Source organism: Moschus berezovskii, chromosome 8 (assembly GCF_049115385.1).
Source record: "Moschus berezovskii isolate FMDL1 chromosome 8, NW_MosBer_1.0, whole genome shotgun sequence".
In the NCBI taxonomy this organism is placed as follows: Eukaryota; Metazoa; Chordata; class Mammalia; order Artiodactyla; family Moschidae; genus Moschus; species Moschus berezovskii.
The window spans coordinates 3,120,940-3,135,613 of NC_142467.1; the positions used below are offsets into that span (position 1 = coordinate 3,120,940).

General features: G+C 37.6%; 1 protein-coding gene across 2 annotated transcripts in view; it reads left to right on the forward strand.

Annotated features, from left to right (window-relative positions):
- FBXL17 (F-box and leucine rich repeat protein 17) overlaps positions 1–14,674 on the forward strand; it is a 526,365-nt gene that overhangs the window by 32,484 nt on the left and 479,207 nt on the right. For both annotated transcript variants that reach the window (XM_088838428.1, XM_055430119.2), the window contains exon 4: positions 11,637–11,768. In XM_088838428.1, the coding sequence (XP_088694554.1) occupies positions 11,637–11,768 (132 nt within the window). The remainder of the gene's footprint in view (positions 1–11,636; positions 11,769–14,674) is intronic.

Below are 14,674 nucleotides of genomic sequence, written 5' to 3' on the forward strand. Positions count from 1 at the left end.
ATTCAGTTAAATGATAGAATCACAAAATCAATATGTATGATAAACATTTTAATTAAAAGTGCTATATAATTGTAGATTCATTTAGTGAGTCTTTTGATACAGAGTCAAGGCTTTTTTCTTGAATTAGAGATAGATTTTACTTTATTTTACTTACATAGATTTACCGATGGCTCAGCAGTAAAGAATTTGCCTGCAATGCTGGGTACACAGGTTTGATTCCTGGGTCGGGAAGATCCCCCGGAGGAGGAAATGTCAGCCCACTCCAGTATTCTTACCTGGAGAATCTCATGGACAAATGAGGCTGGTGGGCTGCAGTCCGTCGGATTGCAAAGAGTCGGACATGACTGAACATGTGATGGATAGATAGATTTTATTTAAAGTATAACGGTGATGTGGCACCGCTGATTTTCAGTTTTTATTAAAAATTGAAGTGGGACAGGAATATGGGTGCAGCTTCTTTGAGATTGTGATTTTCCCAGTATTTTATAATTTTAGAGTGTCTTACTGAAAACTAATTTATTGGCATGTTTTTATGGCTTGTTCTCATTGAATGTAGAACATTCAACCTACTTTTTATAGCATGAGCTTTCTTTTTCCTTCTCATTTAAGTCAGTTTATTTAATATCTAGTGTAATTATGTTAAAATAGTTAGAAAAAACAGGTTTGGAAAGAACCTTCACTTCCTGTTGACTTTTTTTTTTTTTAACCTCAAGTTTTACTGGCTTTTTTTTTTCAATGTGTTTTTTTTTTTTTTTTTTTTTACTTTGGTAGAATCTTCATAATATTTACTATTTTAGCAAGTTTTTCATTTTAACAACTTTTAAGTGTGCAATTCAGTGGCATTATGTACGTTCACTATGTTGTGTAATCATTGTGGACTCTATTCTGATTCCTAATTAGTGTACTTTCAGGACCTATTCTAGCTACCTCTTGTAAGTGGACTCATACACTCTTAATTCTTCTGTCTGGCTTATAACTTGCATAATGTCTTCAGTGTTTCATAAAGTCGAACATTATAAATCTAGGAAAAAGATTCAAATTTGAGTCCTTAAAGTGGGTCAGATGAGTGGCAGTTTGAAAAATTTGCTTCGATTTCTTTCATACCTCATTGTTTGTGTTCCTCTACTACAAATGATGAAACTAATGAATCAAATTATGAAATTGTTATTTTTATGATTACACAAACATGAGTATTTAGTGTAGTTGGGTGAAGTTACTATAAGATATGGATTAGGTTTTTTTCACTGCTTTCTTTTGCATATGTATAATGGTGACAGTGGTGATATATCAGTAATGGAAAGAAGGAACAAATTCCCTCTTCTGTTGAAGGCCTCCCTCATGTTTTAAAAATACATTTTTACTACTGGTTTTGAAGGACGTTCCTGTGACCTTGGAAAACCTCATCTTCCTTTTATCTCAGTGCGTTCTGTGTTGTGGTTTCACTTATCTAGCTTCTTTGTCGAATTATACTCTTCTAAGGTGTTTGTTGGGGTCGCGGAGAGTCGGACACGACTGAGCGACTGAACTGAACTGAACTGAAGGTGTTTGTTTTATTATAAGAGTAACCTAGTAACAGCAAATAGCTTGTTAAAACATATTCTCTTTTGTAAATTCTTAAGGATAGTGTGCAAAGTTTTAATTAAATTTTGAGATTCACGGAAAATCATCTCCAAATATTTTAGAGAAAATTTTGAAAAATACGTTTGGAGTTCTAGGGGCTTCCCTGGTGGCTCAGATGGTAAAGAAAGAATATGCCTGCAATTCAGGAGACCTGGGTTCGATCCCTGAGTTGGAAAGACCCCCTGGAGAAAGTAATGACTTTCCACTCCAGTATCCTGTCTGGAGAATTCCATGGACAGAGGAGCCTGGTGGGCTACATCCATGGGATCACAAAGAGTTGGACATGACTGAGTGACATACTCTCAAGGTTCTTGAGCAAAACTGTGAATAATCTTAAATGACTATTATAAAGAGGAAAAGAATCTTAAATGACTGTAAAGAGGAAAAGAATAAGTCAACTCATGCGACGAGTTGACTCACTGGAAAAGACTCTGATGCTGGGAGGGATTGGGGGGTGGGAGGAGACGGGGATGACAGAATGAGATGGCTGGATGGCATCACTGACTCGATGGACATGAGTTTGAGTGAACTCCCGGAGTTGGTGATGGACAGGGAGGCGTGGCGTGTTGTGGTTCATGGGGTCACAAAGAGTCGGACACGACTGAGCGACTGAACTGAACTGAATCCTTTTTATATTAATTTAGTCTATTTATAGTTCTAATTGCTGTCACGTGCTAAAATGAACTATGGATTAATAAGTGGCTTCATTTAAGTGATCACCCCTTTTGTATTAAATGCCTTCCTTCAGAGTTGACTGATGGGTATCCTTGACACATTAGAGTTAGAGGAGAGTTTCTATTACTATTCACTCAACTTGCACCTTTCCTAGGGAACCAGATATTGGACTTGAATTGATAAAGATTCATAGCCTCCTAAATGACATACTGGGGTTCTGTGTCTTAGCTACCTAAGACCATTTACTTGGTGAAGAATGAGAGTTCGGATTGTGCCTGGCATGTCAGGTGCAGATAGCATAGAAGGGCAGGCTAGGTGTGAATATGTGTGTGTTTGTGTTTATTTCTGGGCTCTCCATTCTGTCCCATTGATCTGTGCCTGTTTTTGTGCCAGTATCATACTGTTTTGATTACTATAGCTTTGTAGTATAGTTTGAAATCAAGATGTGTGATGCTTCCAGCTTTTTTCTTTTTTCTAAGGATTGCTTTGATTATTTGAAGTCTTCTGTGGTTTCATATAATTTTTATGATTATTTGTTTTAGTTCTGTGAAAAATGCCATTGGTATTTTGATAGCTATTGCACTGAACATGTAGACTGCTTTGATTAGTATGGTCATTTTAACAATATTCTTCTAGTCCACGTGAATGGTTTATCTTTCCATTTATTTGTGTCATCTTCAGTTTCTTTCATCATTGTTTTATAGTTTTCAGAGTACAGATCTTTTACCTTCTTGATTACATTTATTCCTGGAACTTTAGAACATTTATTTGGGGCAACAGTGACTAGTACAGATAGACACCAATATGGATGCAGTCTTTCCTAGTATATTCAGTGAGGTTGTCTAAAATAGAACATCAGTTTCTTCAGTGAGACTGAATGATGGTGATTGTCCCTTGAGACGCTCTTCCCTAGTAAGTTATTAGGGTCCTGTGCTGCTAATATCTGGAGAAGGAAATGGCAACCCACTCCAGTGTTCTTGCCTGGAGAATCCCAGGGTCGGGGGAGCCTGGTGGGCTTCCGTCTATGGGGTCACACAGAGTCGGACACGACTGAAGTGACTTAGCAGCAGCAGCAGCAGCTGCTAATATCTGTTGAGACATATGTATGTATGCCTGCCCATGTGGCTGTTTGCTCTATGGAAAGTCACAGTCAGTTGTTCATAGATAAAGCAATCAGAGCTACTTGCTCAGGTCAAAACACCATGTAATTGGTTTAAACATCTCTTCCAGACTGCAGCAGTATTCAGTTCAGTTCAGTCTCTCAGTCGTGTCGGACTCTCTGCGACCTCCCATGAACCGCGGCACACCAGGACTCCCTGTCCATCACCAACTCCCGGAATTTACCCATACTCATGTCCATCGCATTGGTGATGCCATCCAACCATCTCATCCTCTGTCGTCCCCTTCTCCTCCTGCCCTCAGTCTTTCCCAGCATCAGGGTCTTTTCCAGTGAGTGAGTGCTTCGCATCAGGTGGCCAAAGTATTGGGGTTTCAGCTTTAGCATCAGTCCTTCTAATGACTATTCGGGACTGATTTCCTTTAGGATGGACTGGTTGGATCTCTTTGCAGTCCAAGGGGCTCTCAAGAGTTTTCTCCAACACTACAATTTAAAAGCATCAATTCTTCGGCACTCAGCTTTCTTTATAGTCCGACTCTCATATTCATACATGACTACTAGGAAAACCATAACTTTGACTAGATGGACCTTTGCAGCAGTATAACTTACTGTTTGAACATGAGCCTGCCAACCTGTCCACAGACGTTGATGTCTGAGTCTTGTAGGTACCTGATACCCCTTTATCCAGATTCTGTTCTATTTCTCAGTAATCCTGGCTGGTGCACTAAGTGCTGAGGTCTCTTTATTGCTCAGTATCTGAATAAATTGACAAATAAGACATTGGAATAGTGGCAGAGGGAAAACACCAGCTTTATACACAGAAAGGCTAGATTGGGAATGTTGCTTACTAATAGACTTGAATACATCTGTTAATACAAATGCTAGAGTTTGGTCAGTGGGCGCAGTCATCATTCACTAGGCTGATTCCGCAGTGTCCTGCTAATGTAGAAGTAGGTTACTCCTTGTGGGCAGTTTATTCTCAAGAGGCAAAAGAACAGAGATGAACTGAACATATTCAGCTTATTAATGTAAGCTAATTAATAATCCATGTAGAGACCAGGAGTTAGAACAGAGTTCACAGGAAGGATGCAGTAGTAGAGAAGCATTTCCTGTCTGTTTCTGTGTGTGTTTTCTTGATTTATTCATTTTAGAACGTCTGTGCTGTTTCCTTGCTATGGAAAGATGAGGATTTAGCTCACTTATCTTTTTCTATCTCCTATGGCCTGGCGTGCTGTGATTCATGGGGTTGCGGAGAGTCGGACATGACTGAGTAACTGAACTGAACTGAACTGATTCCTTCTTCATAGTATCAAAATAGTTCTACTTTTGATTAAATAAGTATTCAGTATTTACATTTTATAATTTCATAAATTATCCTTTTTTCCATTTGGAACTTTGTTTTTATTGGAATGAATAAATACCTTTTGTCCTCATTTACTTTACTAGTTTTTATGTATTAACAGTGATGGAGCCCACAGCTTCCCCCCATCTGCTTTAGTACCTACATATGGATACTTAGTTATTTTCTTAAAGCAGACAGCAGTCTGGGCTTCTTGAATGTATACTTTTGCATTAATGGTCATCTTAGCGTCTTCCCTTCACTGTTGTTCTTAATGTTTTCTTCTTGCTGTTCTGTGAAGTGTCCTGTTACCTAGACGTCATGCCTTCTTTCTCTGGATGTACTCTCACGTTTTATAGAGCACAGGCTGTGATCGCTTCCTGTATGGGATGTATGAATATATGGGATGTAAGTCTTTTTTGAGAATTTGCCTGTGTGGAAATGTCTCTGTTCTACCCCTCACACTTAATAGAATCGTAGATTTGAAATAATTTTCCTTCAGTATTTGATGGCGTTGCTCTGTTGCTTTCTTTCAGTGTTGTCATTAAGAAGTTTGATGCCATTTTCATCTTTAATCCTCTGTATGAAATCTGTTTCTCACTAGCAGTCTGTAGAATATTTTTTATACCCACACTTATGAAACTTTATGATGATTTGCCTTGGCATACATCTACTTTTGTCATTTGTGGTTAGATGTGCGGGTGAGTCCTTTTGGTCTGAAAGTCCATAGCGTCTCATCCTGGACCATTTTATGGAATTATTTCTTTTAATTCCTCTGTTTTCACTGTGAAAGCAACCATCCCCACATTTTCAAAAGTCTGCTTTTGCTCTCGTCTGTCCGTGGCATACCCCTGTCAGAAGACGCCGTGGGGCACGGCCCTCAGTGAGCTCCAGTCTGTCACTTGGCTGAGAGTGGTTAGCGGCAGGCTGTGCTCAGTGGGAGGTGATCTGCGTGGCTGACTGCTTCTTCAGCAGACTTCTCAGGAGTCCTGGTGCCTTCCACACCAGCCCTGCCCTCACTGCTGTACACCCGTGATCTTGTTGGGTTTTCTGGTTGTGAGTTAAGATATTACTGCTCTGCTTTCTTCACTTACTGACTTTCAGTTCAGCTTTCTCTGGTGTGAGTGACATGCCACTGTATGTTTGTTCTAGAAATAGATGTGCCTTTTTAATGCATTGTAAGATCTGGTAGCACATCTAACGAACATGATGAAAACTGATGACAAAAATGCTGTGTCACTGTATCTGTGACAGCAGTAATGTTACATGAGGTTATTTTTGCTTCCTGTTGTTTACAGAGTTATGCATACTGCTAAACTACTGTGATTGTGAAGGAGAGGTTGAAGTTTATTAGAGAATAGCAAGTAAATAAAAATGTACCTTTTATTTTCCCTTATATTTTCCTTATTACCTTTTTCCAGGTAAGGCATTTACCTGGAATCCTTGATTTCCACCTGTGGACCCAATTTAGAACTGTTGAATTAAATAGAACGTGGTAGTATATGGGACCATAATCATGGATCTCTTTATTTGTCCATTTTTCAAAAAGACTTCGTTACAGTGCAAAACTCTGAACAACCTTTTCAGTCATTCAACAAATATTTAATAAGTATCAACTGACTATTAGACACGGGCACCAGGGCTACATTAGTGTAATCTCTGTCTTCATGGAGTTTATATCTCCAGTGGAATATATGTTTGTTTATCGTGTGACCTAGATTAAAATAACGTGCCTTGGGTATATCACCATGCCTAGAAAAACAGTTGAAATTGTGTATCTTTCTGAATCTTTCTTACTTTATTTGAAACAAAACTCGAAAGTTTTTGTTTACAAATGATTTATTTGCAAAAAGATGTGAGAAGATTGGTGAAAACGAAAACAAAGAACAGTACCCATTATTGCACTGATCAGAAATGAGTGCTGTAAACACTTCGGTGTGTATTTCCTCTCCTTTCTAAATGTATGTATATAAATACGTATACATAAATATGCGTAATTAATGGAATTGTGTTATAAAAACATGTACAGTTTACATTTTATTTGTCAAGTGTTTACCTCAATTTTTTTCTTGTTGTTCAGTTACTCAGTCATCTCCGACTCTTTGCCACCCAGTGGACTGCAGCACGCCAGGCTTCCCTGTCCTTCACTGTCTCCCGGAGCTTGCTCAAACCCATGTCCATCGAGTCGGTGATGCCATCCAACCATCTCATCCTCTGTCGTCCCCTTCTCCTCCTGCCTTCAGTCTTTCCCAGCATCAGGGTCTTTTCCAACGAATCAGCTTTTTGCATCAAATGGCCAAAGTATTGGAGCTTCAGATTCAGCAGCAGTCCTTACAGTGAATATTCAGGGTTGATTTCCTTTGGGACTGACTGATCTCCTTGCAGTCCAAGGGACTCTGAAGAGTCTTCTTGAACACCACAGTTCAAAAGCATCAATTCTTCCATGCTCAGCCTTTTTATGGTCCAGTTCTCACATCCATACATGACTACTGGAAAAACCATAGCTTTGACTCTACGGATCTTTGTTGGCATATTAATGTGTTTTTTTTTTTTTTTAATGGGTGAATGCCACCCAGCTGGATACCTTTATACAGAATTCAGGAGTTCTCAAGGTCACCCTCACTTGCAGCTTCTGGAGTTGACAAGACCACACTTATGTTCAGTCATTCATTAGAAGGACTCAGAATTTACTGAAGGCTGTTTTACTGACATATATGATCTTTTACAGTGAAAGAAAAGTGAAAGTATTCGTCACTTAGTCATGTCTTACTCTTTGCAACCCCATGGACTGTAGTTTGCCAGCCTCCTCTGTCCATGGAATTCTCCAGGCAGGAATGCTAGAGTGAGTAGCCATTCTCTTCTCCAGGGGATCATCACAACCCAGGGATCAAACCCAGATTTCCCACATTGCAGGCAGATTCTTTACCATCTGAGTTTCCAAGGAACCCCAATACAGTGAAAGGACACAGGTTCAAATCAGCCTAGAAAAGAGTGCGTGGTGCAGAGTCCAGGAGAGTCCTATACAGGGAACTCCCAACTGTTCTCTCCCAGTAAATTTGTGACAGAGCTAGCTTCTCCCAGCAGCCATGTGGGAACGTGCATATGGTGTCTTGGCACCAAGGAAGCACATCTGAACCTTGGTGACCAGAGTTTAATTGGGTCTCAGCCGTGTGGACGTGGTTAACCACCTGCATGGTTGACCGTATGCCACTTTGTTGGCATATTAATGTCTTTGTTTTTTAATATGCTGTCTAGGTTTGTCATAGCTTTTCTTCCGAGGAGCAAGTGTCTTAATTTCATGGCTGCAGTTATCATCTGCAGTGATTTTGGAGACCCCCAAAATAAAATCTGCCACTGTTGCCATTGTTTCACCATCTGTTTGCCATGAAGTGATGGTATGGGATGCCATGATCTTAGTTTTCTGAATGTTGAGTTTTAAGCCAATTTTTTCACTCTCCTCTTTCCTTTTATCAAGAGGCTCTTTAGTTCTTCACTTTCTGCCATAAAGGTGACATCATCTGCATACCTGAGTTTATTGATATTTCTCCTAGCAATCTTGATTCCAGCTTGTGCTGCATCCAGCCTGGCCTTTCTCATGATATACTCTGCATATAAGTTAAATAAGCAGGGTGATAATATACAGCCTTGACATATTCCTTTCCCGATTTGGAACCCGTCTGTTGTGCCATGTCCGTTTCTAACTGTTGCTTCTTGACCTGCTTATAGGTTTCTCAGGAGGCAGATCAGGTGGTCTGGTATTCCAGCCTCTTTAAGACTTTTCCACAGTTTGTTGTAATCCACAAAGTCAAAGGCTTTCAGTTCAGTTGCTCAGTCATGTCCAACTCTTTGCGACCCCATGAACTGCAGCACACCAGGCCTCCCTGTCCATCACCAACTCCCGGAACTTGCTCAAACTTATGTCCATCTAGTTGGCAATGCCATTCAACTATTTCATCCTCTGTCATTCCCTTTTCCTCCTGCTTTCAATCTTTCCCAGCGTCAGGGTCTTTTCTGCTGAGTCATTTCTTCCCATCAGATAGCCAGAGTATTGGAGCTTCCTTCAGCTTCAGCATCAGTCCTTTCAGTGAATATTCAGGACTGATCTCCTTTAGGTTTCACTGGTAGAAATTACTAGTCAGTCAGTGTAGAACTTCCTGAAATCAAAGGCTTTATTGTAGTCAATGAAGCAGAAGTAGCTGTTTTTCTGGAATTCTCTTGCTTTTTCTATGATCCAGCGGATGTTGGCAATTTGATCTCTGGTTCCTCTGCCTTGTTGAAATAGTTTGTACATCTGGCAGTTCTCGGTTCACATACTGTTGAAGCCTAGCTTGACGGATTTTGAGCATTATTTTGCTAGCATGTGATATGAGTGCAATTGTGTGATTGTTTGAACATTCTTTGGCATTGCCTTTCTTTGGGATTGGAATGGGAACTGACCTTTTCTAGTCCTGTGGCCTCTGGTGATTCTTCCAAATTTGCTGGCATATTTGGAAAAGTGCAGCACTTTCACAGCTTCATTTTTTAGGATATCAAATAGCTTAGCTGGAATTCTGTTATCTTCGCTAGCTTTGTTTGTCCTGATGCTTCCTAAGGCCCATTTGACTTCACACTCCAGGATGTCTGGCTCTAGGTGAGTGATCACACCATCGTGGATATCCAGGTCATTAAGATTTTTTTTGTGTATAGTTCTGTGTATTCTGCTTCTGTCCATGCTGTTTCTGTCCTTTACTGCGCTCATCTTTGCATGGAATGTTCCCTTGTATCTGTGATTTTCTTGCAGAGATCTCTAGTCTTCCCCATTCTGTTGTTTTCCTCTGTTTTCTCGCACTGATCACTGAGGAAGGCTTTCTTGTCTCTCCCTGCTATTCTCTGGAACTCTGCATCCAGATGGGTTTGTCTTTCCCTTTCTGCTTTGCCTTTTCCTTCTCTTCTTTCCTCAGTTATTTGTAAGGCCTCCTCAGACAGCCATTTTGCTTTTGCTTTTCTGTTTTTTGGGGACGGTTTTGATCACCACCTCTTGTACAATGTCACAAACCTCCATCCACAGCTCTTCTGGCACTCTGTCTATTAGTACTAACCCCGTGAATCTATTTCTCACTTCCACTGTGTAATCTAAAGGGATTTGATTTAGGTCATACCTGCATGGCCTAATGGTTTTCCCTTCTTTCTTCAATTTACGCCTGAATTTGGCAATAAGGAGTTTATGATCTGAGCCACAGTCAGCACCTGGCCTTGATTTTGCTGACTGTATAGAGCTCCTCCATCTTTGCAAAGAATATAGTCAGTCTGATTTCGATATTGACCATCTGGTGATGTCTATGTGTAGTCTTTCGTGTTGTTGGAAAAAGGTGTTTGCTCTGACCAGTGTGTTCTCTTGGCAAAACTCTGTTAGCCTTTGACCTGCTTCGTTCTGTACTCCAAGGCCAGATTTGCCTCTTACTCCAGGTATCACTTGACTTCCTACTTTTGCATTCCAGTCCCCTATGGTGAAAAGGACATCTTTTTTTTTTGGCGTTACTTCTAGAAGTAACTAGACCTACTTCTGGTAGGTCTGCATAGTAACTGTTCAGCTTCAGTTTTTTTGGCATTAGTGGTTGGGGCATAGACTTCGATTAATGTGATACTGAATGGTTTTCCTTGGAAATGAATCAGGATTATTTGAGTTTAATGGTTATCTAATATTCAATTTTATGCAAACACCGTAATTTATAACTTTAAGTTATCTTCTCTGTTTTACTATTTAAAAACCTCTTGTGCTAATTTCTTGTAGCTAACTCTTACCAAACACCTTTAATTATTTCAGTAATCTGTTATGAATAATTTTAAATACATGGAAAATTTGAAAGAATTTTAGAGTGGACACCTGAATACCCATTACGTAGGTTGTATAATTAACTTTTAGTGTGTTGACTTTTCTGTATATCTAGTCAATTATCCATTCTTCTTACATTTTTTGGTAAATAATTAGATGCCGAGTCATATAATTTTCAGGTAAATTTTATAAAATTTAAAAACTTTTCTGAACCCTGCATGATTTTTAGTAATAATTTATACACTTTGAACTCTTGTTAACACTGATTTTCTTGTTTTAATGTAACTTTTTAGATAATTTTTGATTTATAGGTTTTTACTAAATTTTCTCATTTTATCTAAGATGACTTTCTTCATATGTAATACTCATAAAACAATATTTATCATTTGCTTTAATTATCTAATTTCTACTCTAGATTTTGGAAAGAAATGTATGTAATTTGTTCTATATGGTGCTTAATGTTTTTAAGGGGGACATTATGCTTGTAACTTTTTACAATTGAGGAAAGTAATCGGGAAATCACTAGTCCCTTTTGTTTTAGTGTTTGCAATAAGTGTGTAAATAAGTGTTAACTAGAATGTTGGCTCCAGCATATTCAGTCTTTTTTCTCTTTCACAGTATTGATGAGCTGATGGAGAAAAGGGACACATTGCGGGCAGCCAGAGCTAGAAGTAGAATCTCATGAATTGAGCACTCATTCACTCACTCACTGTATCATGTTTCGCTTCTTGGACTTTGGTTTTATCCCTTGGACCTCTGTTCCTTTCAGTCTAACAGTATGACTGATAAAAGGACTTAAGAGTAATGAAGCTACACATTTGAAGTGTTAAGGAACCTAGCCTCTCAAGTGGATGCATAGTGTGAGGCGGCTGAAGCAAGGGAGTGATTAGAGGGTCACAGGGCTTACACAGCACTGTTTAAAACGAGAGATTGCCTGCATTCTGTTTTAAGAGGGATTGATAAATAATTATTTAAATTTGGTATAGCTATTTAAAGAATTATTTGGAAATCTCGCTAGAAATGTGTTGACTTTGTTATTTTTGGAGCATTCAGCGAAATCTCTTTATTTACAGCTGGGGTCGAAATGCAGAGAACTCAAAGATATTCATTTCGGCCAGTGTTACAAGATCTCAGATGAAGGCATGATCGTCATAGCTAAGGGCTGTCTGAAATTACAGAGAATATACATGCAGGAAAACAAATTAGTAAGTACTTCTTATCATCCTTCTGTTTTTCATTTAACTCTTGAACTCCTTATGACTTAGTGTTACCAGTTTTTTTCTGCTTATTTCTTTTGGTGGTTTAGAGGCAAATTCTACTTCAAAGCAAGAATCTTCTTAAAACAGTGATTTTTATAATTTGATTTTATAGTCATGTGGATGCTTGCTTGTATGTGATACTTACATGTTAAAAATTCTTCATTAGCATGTGCTCTTGTGTTTTTTTCTAAACTCTGACAGTGGAAAAAATTAATTGGAAAGAATGAAATTTGGTTGCCAAACATGAGTATGTAGTTGTCATTCCTTCTGATTCCCCTAGGGAGGATAGGAATTTTTAATATTCAAGAAGATGTACATTTGTGAAATAGAGCCTTTCACTTAGTATGGCGTAAAATGGGATTCAGTAAATTGAGACAGATAATCTTGGTAGTTACATAGGTTTTAGAGTGTTACATAGAATTTGCATTTTAAGCATATGTGTAGATAATCGTACACTCTGTTTTATAAATATATTTAAAACCATGTAATTTTCTCTTATTGAGATATACTTTACATATCATAAAATTTACCTTTTTAAAATGTACAATTCAGTGTTTTTTAGTATACTCATAAAGTTATGCAGTCATCATCACTAATTCTAAAATGGTTTTATTGTCCCATAAAGAAACTTTGTGTCCATTAACTGTCCCTCTTCATTCCCCCTTCTTCTAGTTCATGGCAACTGGTAATCTACTTTCGGTTTCCTTGAATTTGTCTGTTCCAGACATTTCATATAAACAGAAGAACACAATATGTGGTCTTTTGTATCTACCTTCTTTGCCTTACCATATTTTTTCAAAGTTCATTTGTGTTGTAGCATGTATCAGAGCTTCATTCCTTTTTGTAGCTGAATAATATTCCAAATTCATTTAACTTTGATTTGATGAGTATGCGATAGAGAAAAAGAAAACTCTTTAACAGAAAAAGTTGTCACTGCAGAGGCATTAGTAGAGTTCTTGATGTTGAAAAAATACTCTACATTAAAATGTAGGCAAGGTGGACCTGACTGTGTATCAGATTTACAAGGTAGATGTGCTTTTTAACTGTATCTGCAAAATTAAGAGATCCTTTTGCTGCCCTCCCCCCACTTAGTTTACAGAATTTAGTAAATACCTCTCACATATTAAGGTAAGTTTTGAAAAGTCTCTAAGAAACCTCAGCACTTAAAGTAAGATAATGCTTTTTTTAAAAAAAAAGATTATAGTAAGAAAAAAATTGAAACACTGTGAGTTAAAAGAATATGCTTTTATTACCACATAGAATTATATATTTCTCTAAAATTACATAATAAAAATACTTCCTACTCCTCTTTATATTTAATACAATTTTAATAATCACTCCTGAGCCTTTATGTTCTTTTGGAGATCGTAAGGTCTTCCGAGTCAGAGAGAGTGAATTTTTGAATCCTGCATTGTAACCCTGGGAAAGCTACTTAGGGTTTCTGAACGTCTTTGGCAAATTGGGTTATTAGTATTTGTCTTTTTTGGGTTGTGGTTTTGGGGATTAAATGACATAATGTCCTTAAATTGTGCAGTATTAATTCTGACTCATAGGAAACATAAAAACTAGTGGTGTTTATGAGATCTGGACTGTGTTTGTCATCTGCTTCCACTTTATACTCAAGATAAACTAAAAGATGGTAATCCCAGCTTACAGTTTTTAATATTTCTCACAGAATGGAAACTTTTGTTGACTGATTAATATCTGTTTTCTTGTTGAGCAAAACCAGAGAAACATTTTTCTTTATTTGTCTTTAGGGTGAAAACATTTTATTAATTAGAGAAAACAACATAAAATGAAATTTAAAATTGACATTTAGAAAGGGCAAAACAAATCCTACCTGATCAAAGTCTTGTTTGTTTGTTTGTTCACTTTTAATGTCCCAAATCAACATTACAACATACAAAGGTGGCGCCTCTGCACCCAAGCCAATTTTCTTTACCTGTCTCTTGAAATTTAGACGTCTGTGAGCCACTGATTCCAAGAGCATTTTAGCCACCCAGAAGGTGACTGATGTACAGTTTGAAACCCTGCCCCGAGCATAGAATCCCACATACAGAAGATGCTCAAAAACATCTTTGTTTCAGCAAAAAATTTTGGTCAGTGGTTTCTCAAAGGAATTAACCATGTTTTTTGAAGTTTCTAGTTATATTCATATGTCCTTGATATTATGGTCCATTAGAAAGATATTATGTACTTAGATGCTAAAGGAAATCAGGTTTTTATGTAGTGTTATTCAGTAAACATTTTTATATCATTGCAAATTTGAAGTAATTTTTCCTATATTTTAGTTCAATGAAATTATTTCAGTTTAAGGTTTTTAGAAAGAGAAATTGAGAATCATTTGAACTCTTCTGTTGGACAGAAACGTTGGTTTGTATTTTTAGGAGTTATGAAATAAGGAGAAATACTTGAATTACTTGCAAAGCTGCGATTTTAAGTAGTCTGGGTTTTTTTGCTCTGAGATGTATTATCATTAGTTCCTTAGCAACAAATATTTTAAACAGGGTAAGTAGAAATAATAATCTGGTTAATGACAAATAATATTTATATATGCAGATATGTAATTATACTGTATATTTAATTATAGATAGGGATAGTAAATGTCATTAAATAGAAAAAACAACTAATACAGATACTTAGGAGAATATTGTGTCTGAAAGGATGCCAGCAGATACTGATCATTAGCCAAATTATTTTGCTAATTCTCTTATCAATCTTCTTAAGAAGAACCTTCTCAAAAGAGTGTTAGAGTTTTACTCTAAACATAGTGTAGTGCTTTTCTAAAGTATAAAGTTTGCTGACTTTAGAATATCAAACTGTGTGCTTTTATATACACTGAGTATTTGACT